This window comes from Cervus elaphus, chromosome 3 (assembly GCF_910594005.1).
Source record: "Cervus elaphus chromosome 3, mCerEla1.1, whole genome shotgun sequence".
In the NCBI taxonomy this organism is placed as follows: domain Eukaryota; kingdom Metazoa; phylum Chordata; class Mammalia; order Artiodactyla; family Cervidae; genus Cervus; species Cervus elaphus.
Window position 1 is genome coordinate 55,214,032 of NC_057817.1, and position 14,172 is coordinate 55,228,203.

Genomic DNA, 14,172 nt, shown 5'->3' on the forward strand with positions numbered 1-14,172 from the left:
CCTCTGGACTGTCCGCCAGGATGGAATGGGGCAATCCAGGGGATATATGCCATGCCCGCGTGAGGGTAGCCCCCAAACCTCCATGGCAACAGGGAGATCCTGGAGGGCTGGGAGCCCACCTCGGCCACCCTCCACAGAGGGAGGAGCTTGACTCTGACGTGTCCTGATTGGCTGGGAGACACGGTGTTGGGAAGGGCTTTCTCTACTCGGCTCAATACTCTGGAGCCCCAGAAAACGGAGGAGGGGTTAAGAGAGGGGGCCAGGAACACCCAGTCTAGAACGCTGGAGGCTGTGAGGCTGGTGCCTTTCCTAAAGTTTATTCTGGCCCCACCAGATCCCAGAGAGCCAGCAGCTTCCTCTGTTGACTCTGGGGCAGGGGTGGCGGGCTGGAAAGGAGTTGGAGCGAGAGGAAGAGGGTGGGCTCAGGGTGGAGGATGAGGCGGCCTTCTGAAGACCATCTAGTCATCTCGCCTCAGCTCTGCAGCCGGACCCGGCGCTCAGAGAGTAACTCCGGGCGGCTCCTCCCTCGTTTGGCTTTCTCGCGTCTCTTCCCTTTCCCTGAGCCAGAGAGATGCAGGCAGCGCCGGGTCCCGCTCTCCTGCCCCGAGGTGGCCCCTTTCGGGGGGCGCCAGAAGGACCTCAGGCCCCAAGGCCCTGTCCTGGGTGCCCTCGCCTGGTGGGGGTGGGCGCTGCCTCCCGGGCGGGGGCCACGTGGCCTCGACCGGGCGGGGGGCTTGGCCTTCCCCTTGTGAGCCCAGTGACTCAGGCCGCAGCTGTTCCCGCGTCACATGAGGGAGGCTGGAGGCCACTCGGGGGGGAGGGGGCTGTGGCTGGAGCCGGGGCGGGGCCGCGCGCCGGGCGGGGCCGGAGCCGGGGGGCGCAGCCAGAGAGCCCCTGAGCGGCGGCGGGAGAGCAGCACTCAGCCTCCGGGATCCCAGGTGAGGCCGCGGGGCCCGCGAGGCTGCGGCGGGGCGTGGGGAGGGGGGTCACCGGTCGCCCCCAGCTCGGGGGCTCGCCCCAGGCCTCCGAAGACCCGCCGCGCTCCCCGCCGCTCCCGAGGCCCTCGCAACTTTGCAACTCGGTGAAGTTCCGGAGGCCCGGGACGCGCTGGGGTGCGGGGGCGGCGGCCGCATCTCTGCTCGTCGGTGATCAGAACCCAGGGGAAAGGGCCCGCGGGTCGGGCTGGGGCTGAGGAGAGTTTTCCGTGCCTGGTTGCGTGGAGGGGGGTGTTTAACACCTGGGGGCTGCCGGGCGGAGGGTGGGCGTTCGGTGCTGGCCGCTGCCGGCGCCCTCGGCCGGGCCCCGGGCCGCGGGAGGCGGCGGGGCGGGGTCCGCGCTGGCGGCGGGCGCCCCCACCCCTCTCCTGCGGGTGGCAGAGGGGCTGGAAGACGTGGATCTGACCGCGGGTTTCCGGGTGGGAGGGGCCGGGAATGGGGGCCGCGCAAGGGAGGTCTCGAGGGCCGGCGGGGCGCTCGGAAAGCGGGATCCCGCCTCGACCGGCTCTGATCCCCCTGCCCGCCCCTCTGGCCCAGGCCCGATAGCCATGGCGGTGGAAGGAGGAATGAAATGTGTCAAGTTCCTGCTCTACGTTCTCCTGCTGGCCTTCTGCGTGAGTGGGGAGCGGGGCCGGCGGGGGCGCGCTGGCAGGGTGCGGGGCGACCGGCTCCGGAGGGCTGAGGGGCCAACGATCAAGGCAGCTGGAGACCAGATGTGGGAGGGAAAAAGCCCTGGCAGCAGCCGAAGCCAGCGCGGCCGTCCCCTCCTCCCGCTTTCGGGAACTTCTGAGGCTGGTGTGGGCCGACAATGGCCGGTCTCCTCCGCGAGCCCTCCGGGCCCTTCCTGTCTGGTGACCCAGCCTCTTGTGATATGGGGCAGTGGGGCAACCAGCCAACCGCCTGTTCTGATGCTATCGCCTGCCCGCGCCTCGCCTCGGGTGTGCCTCCGCTCCCTGCTTCTCTGTTCTCTCTCTCCCTCCATCCCGCTCATTTCCTCCTCGCCCCTGCCGGCCGCTCGGGGTGGGTAAGGGCTCTGCCCACCTCTGTGGCTCCAGTCCCGGGCTCCTGGCTTGAGAGGCTAATTTGTCCAGGGAGGGATCGGCCACTCTGACCCCTGTAACCCCTCCCTTCTCCCAGGCCCAGCAGGCCTGAGGCGCCCTCCTCACAGCGGGTGAGGACGTGGTCGCTGATGGGGATAGTGAGAGGGCAATTCTGGGAGCCCTGGAGGCCCGTAGGAAGAGGCTCAAAGGAAGCACTGCTGTCTTGTGAGGCCTGTGTGTCCTCGGATCAAGGCTTACTGGAAACTTCTCTTTTTTGCATTTGGTGACGAGTTGCTTGAAGGAAGGTGTGGTTCCTCCTGATGGCTTTCTCAGAGAGCCCTGAACAGTTTGCCTAGCCCTCACGGTGGGGCAAGGATGGGTCAGCCTCCTCCTCCACTGTCAGAAGTTTCCTGGTGGTGTAAGAATCGGTCTCTCTGGAGTGGGCTTCCGTCTGTGTCCTGGGTCACCCGCTGCCTTCCACCGTGGGGGGCTGGTGGGTGGTGGGTCTTGAGTCCTGACCTGCCCTCCTCCTCACAGGCCTGTGCGGTGGGACTGATCGCGGTGGGTGTCGGGACCCACCTCGTCCTGAATCAGACCATCACCCACGGGGCCACCCCTGGTTTCCTGCTGCCGGTGGTCATTATCGCAGTGGGCGCCTTCCTCTTCCTGGTGGCCTTTGTGGGCTGCTGTGGAGCCTGCAAGGAGAACTACTGTCTTATGATCACGGTGAGTGGGGGTGGGCCAGCGAGGGTGCCTGGGGCTGCCGGAAGGGCATTTCTCTGGGCAGGGTTTGGGGGGGTGGGTGGGTGAGGGACACCGTGAATGTCCCTGAGACCGGCAGGGCCCTCCCACCCAGACTCCAAACCTGACTCCTGTCCTTCGCACCTGCAGTTTGCCATCTTCTTGTCCCTTATCATGCTAGTGGAAGTGGCTGCAGCCATTGCTGGCTATGTGTTTAGAGACAAGGTAAGCGGGGAATGAGGGTAAGTCCTTGCCTCAGAGGCCTGGCTGCTCTGGGACCCAGGTGCCCTGAGTTCTGACCTCCACGGTGCTCCTCCCTACTCCCAGGTGAGATCAGAATTTAATAAGGACTTCCGGCAGCAGATGCAGAATTATCCAAAAGACAACCAGACGGCATCGATCCTGGACGAGATGCAGAAAGACGTGAGTGGGGTTGCCGGGAGCAGGGGTGGGAGAAGGAGAGTCTTACCTTCATGTTGAAGATGGGGTCACTTAACAGCCTCTCCCCCATCTCTGCTCTCCCGCAGTTTAAGTGCTGCGGGGCGGCTAACTACACAGACTGGGAGAAGATCCCGACCATGACCAATCGAGTCCCGGACTCCTGCTGCGTCAATGTCACCAATAACTGTGGGGTTAATTTCACCGTGAGGGACATCCATGTTGAGGTAGGAAGGGTGCTGAGATAGTAGGGGACTTGGGGAAGCTGGGAAATGTTTCAGGAGGTGAAAGGGACCGGGGTGGAGGTGATGAAGGTTGGGGCTCTGGGAAGCTGGGCGTCAGGGATCGGGAGGGAATCTGGTAATGCTGAGGATGGGGGGAAAGGGACAGAGGGTGGGGGAGCCAGGTGGGCAGGGGAGGGGGATGTGGGAAATTTCCGACGGGGTCTTGTCTTGTGTGCCTGCCACCCGCCAGGGCTGTGTGGAGAAGATTGCGGCCTGGCTGAGGAAGAATGTGCTGGTGGTGGCTGCAGCGGCCCTGGGCATTGCCTTTGTGGAGGTGAGTGGCACCCATGGGCATCTGGGAACTTGGGGCAGCAGGAGGGTGCTGAGCAGGGGCCGGGTCTGTGGAGGGGAGCCCTGGTTGTCTCTGGGGTCTCGGGGTGGGTCTCTGTCTTGCCTCCCCGGCTCCTCTCCACCCCCGTCTCTCTGTCCTTCTAGATCCTGGGCATTGTCTTAGCATGTTGCCTTGTGAAGAGCATCCGGAGCGGCTATGAGGTGATGTAGGGGGTCTGTCTCCTCAGCCCCCTCATCCGGGGGAGTGGGGCAATATACGCCAGGTTTTTCAATTAAACGGATTATTTTTTCAGACCCCAAAGAGAAGGAGTCTTAGTTTGTCTTAGACAGTGATACTTTATCCCTTCTCCCTCTTTATCCATGTTCCCATCCTCTGGGACCCTGTTCTATTTGCACCTCTGGGAAAGGTGGCCTGTTTGAGGGCGGGGGTGGGGCGATAGGAGGATTTTGCGTGAGGCTTTCTTTGGTCTGGCAGTGGATGTGGGGACCCAGTGCAGGTTGAGGCCCATGGCCCTCCCGGTGCTGCCGGGCACAGTGTGGAAGGGTTCATGAAACCATCTCCCAAGTCAGTGGGATTCCCTACAAAGGTCCTCCCTGGGAGAGGCCAGCCTACATCCACCATCGGCATCTCCTCCCTGGCCTTCTGCCCACTTCTGAGGTCCCAGCAACTCCTGCCCAACTAATCCTCAAGGGGGCCCGGCTTCTTTCAGGCCGGTGACAAGTCACTTTTATACCTGTGCGGCCAGTTTATGTCCTTCTTGACTTACCTTAGATAATAGAAGAATTTAAGAGGTGGGTGCCCGTTTTTCCATGGAAACCACCCAGCTTGGCCTTGACTCCTCTTCACCACCTCCCCACACCCCTATTCCCACTCTAGAACACTCGACCTCAACGTTACTGCACGCAGAAAGGAGACATCCAACAGTGCCCTCTGCTGGCCACGTCTCTAGGTGCAGCTTCAAACACGCACGACTGCCGCCCCCCACCCCTTGCGCCCCCTTGTGGGTACTAGATGTTTTGCAGGTACTAAACACGCCAGAGACCCTGGAGGATGTCAGCTTAGGTGGCGGTGGTTGGTGAACCCGTGTCTCCTGCGTCTCCTGCACTGACAGGTGTATCCTTTACCACTGAGCCACCAGGGAAGCCCCAGCCTAGGTTAGGAGTTAAATGGGCTCAGTCTCCCACTGTGCAGCCATGAAATTAAAAGATGCTTACTCCTTGGAAGGAAACTTATAACCAACCTAGATAGCATATTAAAAAGCAGAGACATCACTTTGTCAACAAATGTCCATCTAGTCAAGGCTATGGTTTTTCCAGTAGTCATATATGGATGTGAGAGTTGGACTATGAAGAAAGCTGAGTGCCTAAGAATTGATGCTTTTAAACTGTGGTGTTGGAGAAGACTCTTGAGAGTCCCTTGGACTGCAAGGAGATCCAACCAGTCCATCCAAGAGATCAGTCCTGGGGTGTTCACTGGAAGGACTGATGCTGAAGCTGAAACTCCAATACTTTGGCCACCTGATGTGAAGAGCTGACGCATTTGAAAAGACCCTGATGCTGGGAAAGATTGAGGGCAGGAGGAGAAGGTGAGGACAGAGGATGAGATGGCTGGATGGCATCACTGACGCGATGGACATGGGTTTGGGTAGACTCCGGGAGTTGGTTGGTGATGGACAGGGAGGCCTGGCGTGCTGCGGTTCACGGGGTCGCAAGGAGCTGGACACGACTGAGCGACTGGACTGAACCCCACTGTGCACCCTCACTTCTGCTCTCCCACAGTGCTTTTGTTTTGAATAATACACATTTATTGAGTGACTGTTATATGCCAGGCACCAGGCAGTACCAGGGTGGGAGACAGAATAAATGAGAGTCCTTGCCTTGAACAACCATCTCCTGCTGGAGTGCTGGATTTAGCAGACTGTCTGGGCGGGCTTGGGAAGGACCCAGGTGAGCACAACATCCACCAGGCTGGCTGGCAAGTAGGAGGCTGGCAACCAGAGCAGCTTGGCATCCCAGCCTGGGCTGTAGCGGGTTCTGGGGTGACGGGCAGTTAGGGCATGCTCCACGCACCTGCTCACCTTGGCCAGGTCCGGGTCACAAATCATGTTCATGATCCGCTGCTGCACGCTCAGGTCTGCAGCCCAGCAGACGGTTGTGATCAGGCCCCTGTCCTGCTCCAGCCCGCCCCAGGCTGTGTCTCGTGGGGTTCTCAGTCCCGTCCCCAGTTCGGGGTGTGGGCAGGTTGCCTATGGCTGGGGTGTTCTCCTATGGCACCCCGTTCTCCCTCACCCCCTCCCTGACTGCCCCGCATGTCTCCTCCCAGCAGGCTGATGCGGGACTGGCCTTCTGGCACCCTTGTTTCCCCTCATATGCCCCTTCGTGGGCCCAGCTACTCACATTTGGCGAGGAAGGCCTCCCCGTAGAGGGCCTGTGTGGCTGGAGGTAGCCGTGCCCAGCAGGCCTGCAGGGTGGCCTCCAAAGTGTCCAGGTTTGTCACAGGGGTTCGGAAGAAGCCAGGTTCCACGATAGAGACCCGCACCCCGAAAGGAGCCACGTCTCGCCTGGAGTGAGGGCAGAGGGAGGCTTCTGGGTTCTTGTCTTTACAGGGAGAGGACCCTCAGGGACATGTGTAGGGATGCTGAGATGGGAAAAGGATCAGGATTTCTGACGAAGAGACATCCCCACTGCCACGAGTTGAGGGGCAAGAGGGCCAGAGGGAAGGCGGAGGTTCATTTGGTTTTGTTTTTTGGCCATGTTGTATCATGCAGGATATTAGTTTCCCAAGCAGGGCTCAAACCCGGGCCCCCTGCAGTCAAAGCAGAGAGTTGTAACCACTGGACCAGGGAAGTCCCAAGAAGGTTTATTTGGGCTTTTCTTTCTTTTGTATTCCCTTCTAGCACCTAGAGCAGGGACCAGCAAACTTCCTAAAGGGCCAGATAGTAAATATTTTCAGCATTGCAGATCTAAATATTATGTAGGTACTTACATTACCGATTATAGTGTAACCATTTAAAAATACAAAAGCCATTATTAGCTTGCAGGCAGCTGGCTAGAGATCTGGCCCTGGAAGCACAATCTGCCAACTCCTGAACTGGAAGAATCACGTTCCCTAGATCCCAAAACACAGGGTCCAAAGTGCTGGATCTTTGCTGGGGAAAAATTAGACTGGTGTTTGCTGGGGGAAAGTGGGAGTACCCAGAACAGACTACCCAAGTCCAAGTTGAAAGTATATTTCTGGGATGCTGATTGGAAAATTAAACGACAGGCATAGGGACAAAAGTGGATATTGCTGCTATTTGCTGAGTGATGGTGACAGAGGAAGGCTTCCTTCAGAAGGCGGGCTCAGCTTGAGGGAACCAAAGGTCTGTTCCAAATTCAGGCCCTGTTCCTAAGTCCTGCCTCCTTTGTGTGCTCCTGGGACTTTGGAGGTTATTGTTTAAAGACCAGGGGCAGCAGGACATGAGACCAGGCTCTATCGGCGCACGTGCCGGTGCCCCCACCGTTGTGTGATCTTGGGTGAGTTTGGGTGTTTGTGTGTGTGTGTTAGTTCCTCCGCGTGTCCGACTCTTTGCGACCCCACAGACTGTGGCCCACCAGGCTTCGCTGTCCATGGAATTCTCCAGGCAAGAATACTGGAGTGGATAGACATTCCCTTCTCCAGGGGATCTTCCCAACCCAGGGATTGAACCTGGGTCTCCTGCATTGCAGGCAGATTCTTTACCGTCTGAGCCACCAGGGACGGGTGTTGACACCTAGCCTTACAGGATTTTAGGGAGAATTCAGTGAGAAAGTGTTATGTAAAGGTACTCATGGTAAGTAATGGTTACCATTAGTAACAAAACACTAACGAGGGTGGGATTCTGGGGGCATTTTCTATGTACCAGGCTCTGCTGGAGCCTCACATATGCCCTCATTTTACTCACCCATGAGGCAGGCCTCATCGTGATTTAACAGGAGGAACAAACTGGGAAAAAAACAGTAAGTGACTAAGGTCACCAAGCTCACATGAGTGAAAGCTGGGGTCTGAACCCAGGAAGTCGAGCCCTAAATTGTCTCTTAAGCCCTAAACTCTCCCTTGCCATGTGGTGGGCAGCTGCTGATTTGCTGGCTGAGCAGGCCCCCCTGAGTTGAAGCGGAGTCCCTGCCCCCTCACCTCAGGCTGTCAGAGAAGGCCTCCAGGCCAAATTTTGAGACGCAGTAGCCCCCTCCATTGGCGGCCAGGCGGCCCAGGACGCTGCTGATGTTGACCACTCGGCCCCGGGCCCGCAGCAGCAGGGGCAGCAGGGCGAAGGTGACCCCAATGGGGCCCAGCGTGTTCACATTCAGCACCCGCTGGAAGTCCTCCCGCGTCTGCCATGGGGTGGGCCCAATGATGCCAGCCACACCAGCGTTATTCACCAGACCAAAAAGCCCTGTGGGGGCATGGGAGGCGTGGGGTCGGGGAGGCATTCCCATGGCCCCTCTCCTTCCCGGGAGGCTCAGCCCTGCTACCCCCACACAGTCCTTCTGGCTTCCCACAGCCCCTGTGTGTGCACACCTCTCACGCCTGCCCCCGTGGCCCCTGCCACACTCACCTGCTTCCCCAACATGTGTTTCCACCCACTTGGCTGCCTGCCGGACGCTCTGGGGATCTGTGACATCCAGCAGGGTGGTGTGGAGGCGGGAGGAGGCGACCCGCTGGAGGTCCTCCGCCCCCGAGGGTGTCAGGCAGCTGGCCAGGACTCGGAAGCCTCTCTGGTCCAGCCTCAGAGCAAGGAGCCGCCCGAAGCCCGAGTCACAGCCGGTGATGAAGATGAAAGCGTCGCTGGCCGGCAGGCACTGCCGGTCCCTGAGCAACCAAAGCGCAGCCCAGAGCAGGACCGCCAGCAGCAGAGGCAGCCACATGGCCGGGGCCCCGGTGACCTGCAGGCGGCAGCCCAGGCTGGGCAGGGGGACGTGTCTGGCTGACGCTGGCCTGCCGGCCCTCACCCCTCAGATCCCTGACTAGCTGGAAGTCTCTGGTTTGAGCAAATTGACAAATTACCTGCTTGGCAGATAACCTGCAGACAAACTGTGGTTCTAAGTGAAGTGAAGGTCTGGGCAGACCCTGTGTCTGTGGGCAGCTGAACTGAAAGGCGAGCTGGGTCCTGTGCGCAGACCAGCTGCATGGGAGCAGAGGGGTCTTGTCTGTTGTCACCTCTTAGCTCTTAGCCAGCGGAGCCCTGGTTTTGGAAACACGTAAGGGGTCCCTGCACTCTAGTCCTGGAGACTCCAAACTCACTGTGTGAGGCTGAGCGTGCCCTGTGGCTCTGAACTTGTTTTCTCATCTACCAAGTAGGCTAACACCCAGCATGCCCACCTGGGAGCCGTGGAGGATCAGAGGGGGTCAAGTGTGAGGGGACAGGTGAGAAGCTCCAGGCGGTGAGCTATCAGTATCACTGGTCTCCTCGTGGCCGCTGCCCACCCCTCCCCCAGTACCCTGCTTACCTCCTCGGGGGAAAGCTGCTGGCGGCTACTACGGCACCTGAAGCTGCTCCTTTGGTTCTGCCTGAGACACTTGTGGTCCAGGTCCTCCCGGGCTCCCACACTAGCTACAGCCAAGGCCACAGTCCGTGGCGGGCGGACTGGGTGTCAGAAGTATTAAGTGCACGTGGGGCTGGCGGGGGTGCGGGAGGAGGAGCCAGGGGAGCCGGGCCTGCGGGCTGAAGCCGGGACTTGGCACCAGCCAGCAGCGCCCAGTTCCCCCCGGGCTCGGTCCTCTCTAGTGGGGCTTCCTGGCTCCCTCTGTCACGGATTCTTAAGACGAGGGTATCTGTCCAGGATGGCAGCTGCCCCCCTCTGTTGGTAACCTTGGACCTGTCAGTCCGCCCCCTCCCTGCCCTGAAGTGCTCCCACACCCAAGAGTTAATCTCCCACCTGGTCCAGACTCATGACACTGCTTAGCACCAGGCTGGGAGAGGCCGTGAGCACGCGGAGAGGCAGAGAGCCAGAGCTGGACCAGGCCTGCTCCCCGTCTCATTTCTCCTCTGCCAGAAATGGAAGTCCTGGGTTGGGAGGCTTGGGATGGGGCCCACTGCCCTTCCCTGGGGAGGGGTGGGGAATGCCCACCGTCTGCTTACCCGGAAGGTACCTGCAACAGGTACCAGGCCCGAGGAGGAGAAGAGACTTGAGACTGTTAGAGGAAGCTAGTCCCCGTCCCTACCCGAAAGAGACACCCAAAAGGTAGCGTCTCTAAGAGGAAGAGCCTTTGACTCTTCCATCCCCGCCCCCCACACTAAGCTAGTAGTTCCTCGAGACAAACACAGGGAAACGGAGGCTTGTGTTTTATTCAGGGGCTGTCAGCCTCCCTCCCGCCCGCCTGGGGCAAGCAGGAGAAGCGGGGAAAGCGGGGGCAGCTGGGCTAGGAGGGGGCCGACTGCAGCTGCCCCTTGTAGACGTACTCCAGTGCCGTGGCGATGGTGCGCATGTCCAGCTCGATGCTCCGAGCCCAGTTCTCCACATCCCCGATTTCCTGGAAGGGAGCCCAGGAGTCAGGGTGGGTGGGGTGTGGCTCCAGGGGCTGGATGGGGGCACATTCCATCCATCCCCTAGAAAGGCCTTTGCTTGAACTCACCAGCTGCTTTTACCTCTTCCTCTAACTTCCATGGCACTGAAGCCGTGGACTTCTGGGCTTTCTGGGACTATCCCCACTTCCTTCTTAACCCCAGGCCAGAGGGGAGCCCCTGAGGGCACAGTCAGTGGGGTCACAGGATGAGGCTGGTGAGGCAGGCAGTGTGGCTTACCTTGAGTGCCTGGTTGAAGTTCTCCACCATCCCGATCCACTGGCCGGTCTGCTTGGCAAACTGGGCTGCCTGGACCTGCAGGGTCTTCACCTCATGGTCGAGCTTCCTCTGGTTCATGTAGGCCTGGGCCACGCTAGAGGTTGGAGGAGGGGGGAGGCCATCTCACCCACCTGGTGGGGAGTGGTCTCCAGGACTAACATCCCAGGGCTGCAGTGGCAGGCTGCTCAGGAGTCAGGCTGGAGAGAACCTTGGGATTTCGGCCATTCCTGGATGTAAGGCAAGTGACTACGAATGCACGCAAGTGAGCCCAGTCCCTTCCTTCCACTCCCAGGATTCCCAGGATAGCTAACTAGATACAGACCACTTCCTGCCCTGAAAGGAGCTCCCAAGGCTGGGGGAGAGAAGGGAGGGTGCACATGGTCGGCGGGGTGGAGAGGGTACCACTGGGGAAGAAGCTGGGAGGGAGAAGGGGCCGTGGGGAAGCTGGGAAAATCCAGCAGCAGGGACACATCTGGCAATGATTGGGAGGCCAGGGATCCGTGCAAGAAGTTGGGAAGGGAAATCGGGCCCCTCCCTGAACCCAGGGTGGGATGGGAGAGCAACCCCCTCCCCAGGAACTTAGGGTCAAGAGAAGACATCCCTAGGGCTGCTTCCTGGCTCTGTCTCTCTCCCAATCCTCCTTTCGCCCACACAGATGAACGAACACACACACGTGCTCTCTCTCTCTTCCTTCTGCCCTAGGCAATAGTCTTTCTTTTCTCCTCAATCACGGTTCGCTGCAGTTCCATTACTGCCACGAGGCTGGTATCCCCAGTCCTCTGCCCACTCACTCCCACCCTCGCAATAATTGTGCAACAATTGTTCTCCCTAATTGGTTGATGAATCTTTCATTCTCCACACCAAAGCTCTAAGTCAGCTGGGAGACTCCACATCCGGTGCCCCCCCCACTGGAATCTGTGGGGGCTGGAGGGGAGCAAGGGGGTTGCGGGGTGGGGGGTGGGTTCCAGAGAGTGGGAAGGACACCTGACAGGCGCTGAGACAGACTGAGCCTTTGTTTTCCTCTCCCGGGAATGAGAGGAGCTGTGGGCAGCAACACAAAAGGCTTTCTAATCTGGCTTTGGCTTAGCTGCCCTCTAAGCTGGACATAGGGTGGCCCCAAGCAAAGCAAGTGAAGCGGGAGAAGCCCGGGCCAACCTCACAGCAGAGCCCAGGAGGCGCCGGCCCTGCCCCTTCTCTTTGCGAGACAGCTGGGTCACAGCGCGGGGTGTTACAGGAGCTGAAACAGTAATCGCAGGGGGCTCCCAATGCTTCGTTTCCCCTGGGAGCTCCTGAAATCCCCATGTTTCCCATTGAGCTTCTGCTTTCTCTCATTCACTCTGAGTGGAGGGGGAGAACTGGAGGGGGGATCAGAGGTCCCAACCACAGCCTTCTCTTCCCCTAATCTGCCCAAGATGAGCAATGAAGATGATCGTCCCTGCCTGGCTCATTTGGGTGACTCAGTCTCTGAATTCACCACCAAGCTATGCCAGTTGCCCTGGGTAGAAGGGATCACACTGCCTCCTTTCTCCCAACAGATGGCCTGGCTATCAAATCATCATCTCTGCACTTTTCTGGGTCACTTAGGATCAAGAGACAATGTTCGCTACTCCTTCCCATGTATCTGGTCATTACTGGCATCCTTACTTAGGATGGGAGCAAGGGGTGGTCTCTGGAGACCCGGAAGGATGGGGGAGTGTCAGCCTGGCTCTGCGGTGGCTCCTGGCACAGGTTCTGCCCTCACCCTCACCAGCTGTGTCATCTCTTTCCTGCCAGTTGCTCTCCAGACTTGCCAGAGGGTGGGATGTGCAGAAGGAGAGGGTGGGAAGCTGTGGGGAAGGATGGTGCTCTCCCTCCCACTGGAAGTGACAGCTGGACTTGGAGGGGTGAAGGGACATGGCCAGATGGCATCAAGTCGTGAGCGCCAGGGAGGTTATTGTTGGGAAGGGGAAATCTGGCTGCTTCTCCACAGGCCACAGCTGCTCCCCCTGCCCAATGTTAGGGGTCAGAGCTGACTCAAGACTCTCTCCATAGAAGTTATGCTGCGTGGGGGAGGGAAGGGGAATGAGAGGAACAGCTCATCCCCTCATGAGCAGCCTGAGGGCTAGGCCAGTGCCTAAACTTGGGTGGAGGGGTGTTCCTGTTGATGGGAAGAGGTTCATACCCCACATTGAGGTGATCGACCAAAGCTTCTGTCAGGCAGGTCGCTGCAGTGATGGCCTCCCGCCTTCTCTTCTCTGGGTGGAGGGGGGAAAGGGATTAGACAGGAGACTCGGTTTTTTGAGGAGTGATGCTTAAGGTTCCCCACCCATTCATTACTATTCTGCTAGCTATGGGAACACCTGAAGTCATTCCAGAGTGCCAGAGCTGACAGGGCCTTGCAAAACATAAAGCAAGCCCTTTCATTTTCGAGGTGAGGAAACTGGTGGCCTGAGAAGGGAAGCGATTCGCCCAGGGACGCTGAGTCCTTGGCAGCGACCAGGACTCCAGACTCTCGGGCACATTTCCCCCACTGGTCTGGCCTAAAGATTGGTAAGTCGGGGGTTCCCAGCCTAGATTCAGGACACAAGGGCCCCATCCCCATTTCGGCAGTTTCAGGCCTCCGGGAATCCCAGTCCTGTCGGGTCCTCAACACCCTCCTCTCTTCGGGAGGTTTCCGCCCCACTTCCGGGACGAGCGGCTCCCTGGACCAATCGGCGCAGCGTTCCGTGGGCAGGGGGCGGGGCTGGGACACTGAGGACTGGGCGCTGGGGGCGTTGCCTAGGGGGACGCTTATGCTGAAGGGACCGGGGCCATCGGCCGGGGACTGAACTGCCCCCCACCAAAGCTCCTGTCATTTCCTCCCCGTAACCCGCGCCCTTCCCCGGATCCGGGCCGTTACTCGAGATCCAGGCTCCGGGCTGAGGCGAGGCCGCGGAGGGAGAGAAAACGGCGGGCTGGGCATGCGGCTCACCCTGCAGCTCTTTGCGTTCACTCTGCTTGGCCTGGTGTTCTCTCAGCAGGCGGGACAGCATGGTCGCGGCGCGCTGGGGGCAGGGCGTGCCCGGCCCGCCTCCGACTCGCGGAACTGGACTCACCGCTCGGCTCCCGCGGGGCCGGGGTCACGTGGCCGCAATGTCACGTGAGGCCCGGAACCGCCCTCCTCTTGAGACCTGGGGTGGTCGGTGGTCAGGATCTTGGCTGGGAAGGGAGGTGATAGTCGGGGCAGGTGAGCTCTTGTGAGCTTTATTGGGAACTCACTTTGGTCAGTGTGGGAAGACGTTTTCTTTAGTACTCAGATTGCAGAACAGTTTTTAATCTCCTCTGGATCCCAGGATCCTGGGAGGGTCGTTGTTGCCAGGCTGTCTATCGTGGGTCGGTTGTTGCGGGAGCAGAGGTTCCCAGGGCTCATTGAAATTCTTTTCCTTCCCTGGCCTTTTCCTCCTGGCAGCTCTGGCCGGTTCTCAGTGAGTCCTCAGCTCCTCCCTCTAGAAGGGGAATGCTGTCCTCTCTCTTCTCGCCACTCCGCCAGAGTCCCTCAGCATTTTAGGCATTTCCAGCGGCCTCCTAGGGAGCTTTGCTAATTTGGCTGGCTATGTGTGGTGAA

The 14,172-nt window shown here is 59.5% G+C and overlaps 3 protein-coding genes across 5 annotated transcripts; 1 reads left to right on the plus strand and 2 right to left on the minus strand.

Annotated features, from left to right (window-relative positions):
* The first annotated feature begins 200 nt into the window (after nt 1-200).
* CD63 (CD63 molecule) lies at nt 201-4,090 on the plus strand. Its single transcript, XM_043890831.1, has 8 exons — nt 201-938; nt 1,533-1,609; nt 2,573-2,761; nt 2,927-3,001; nt 3,104-3,199; nt 3,304-3,441; nt 3,689-3,772; nt 3,934-4,090. The coding sequence occupies exons 2-8, from the start codon at nt 1,544-1,546 to the stop codon at nt 3,997-3,999; spliced, it is 714 nt and encodes a 237-aa protein (XP_043746766.1). The 5' UTR covers nt 201-938; nt 1,533-1,543; the 3' UTR covers nt 4,000-4,090.
* A 1,445-nt stretch (nt 4,091-5,535) lies between these two features.
* RDH5 (retinol dehydrogenase 5) lies at nt 5,536-9,947 on the minus strand. 2 transcript variants are annotated; one of them, XM_043890795.1, is made up of 6 exons: nt 9,685-9,947; nt 9,256-9,470; nt 8,364-8,691; nt 7,943-8,201; nt 6,187-6,350; nt 5,577-5,923 (listed from the first exon to the last, which is right to left on the minus strand). In XM_043890795.1, the coding sequence occupies exons 3-6, from the start codon at nt 8,671-8,673 to the stop codon at nt 5,700-5,702; spliced, it is 957 nt and encodes a 318-aa protein (XP_043746730.1). In that variant the 5' UTR covers nt 8,674-8,691; nt 9,256-9,470; nt 9,685-9,947; the 3' UTR covers nt 5,577-5,699. The 2 variants fall into 2 exon arrangements, with proteins under 2 accessions (XP_043746738.1, XP_043746730.1); XM_043890803.1 differs by having other exon boundaries at nt 5,536-5,923; nt 8,364-8,710; nt 9,256-9,947.
* A 129-nt stretch (nt 9,948-10,076) lies between these two features.
* Nucleotides 10,077-13,958, minus strand: BLOC1S1 (biogenesis of lysosomal organelles complex 1 subunit 1). 2 transcript variants are annotated; one of them, XM_043890853.1, is made up of 5 exons: nt 13,827-13,848; nt 13,540-13,738; nt 12,751-12,823; nt 10,551-10,683; nt 10,077-10,279 (listed from the first exon to the last, which is right to left on the minus strand). In XM_043890853.1, exons 2-5 carry the CDS (start codon nt 13,598-13,600, stop codon nt 10,169-10,171), a joined length of 378 nt encoding a protein of 125 aa, XP_043746788.1. In that variant the 5' UTR covers nt 13,601-13,738; nt 13,827-13,848; the 3' UTR covers nt 10,077-10,168. The 2 variants fall into 2 exon arrangements, with proteins under 2 accessions (XP_043746788.1, XP_043746779.1); XM_043890844.1 differs by having other exon boundaries at nt 13,540-13,958.
* Nucleotides 13,959-14,172: the final 214 nt, after the last annotated feature.

Bases quoted from the DNA above. Each gene is read 5' to 3' on its own strand.
- RDH5 (XM_043890803.1), bottom strand. From the start codon at position 8,673: ATGTGGCTGCCTCTGCTGCTGGCGGTCCTGCTCTGGGCTGCGCTTTGG. The intron at 8,202-8,363 runs GTGAGTGTGGCA...ATGCCCCCACAG, and splicing joins AACACATGTTGGGGAAGCAG to GGCTTTTTGGTCTGGTGAAT. The intron at 6,351-7,942 runs GTGAGGGGGCAG...CCCTCACTCCAG, and splicing joins GCCTTCTCTGACAGCCTGAG to GCGAGACGTGGCTCCTTTCG.
- BLOC1S1 (XM_043890844.1), bottom strand. From the start codon at position 13,600: ATGCTGTCCCGCCTGCTGAGAGAACACCAGGCCAAGCAGAGTGAACGC. The intron at 12,824-13,539 runs GTGAGCCGCATG...CCCTCCACCCAG, and splicing joins TGAACGCAAAGAGCTGCAGG to AGAAGAGAAGGCGGGAGGCC. The intron at 10,280-10,550 runs GTAAGCCACACT...GCTCCCTTCCAG, and splicing joins ACTTCAACCAGGCACTCAAG to GAAATCGGGGATGTGGAGAA.
- CD63 (XM_043890831.1), top strand. From the start codon at position 1,544: ATGGCGGTGGAAGGAGGAATGAAATGTGTCAAGTTCCTGCTCTACGTT. The intron at 1,610-2,572 runs GTGAGTGGGGAG...TCCTCCTCACAG, and splicing joins TTCTCCTGCTGGCCTTCTGC to GCCTGTGCGGTGGGACTGAT. The intron at 2,762-2,926 runs GTGAGTGGGGGT...TCGCACCTGCAG, and splicing joins ACTACTGTCTTATGATCACG to TTTGCCATCTTCTTGTCCCT.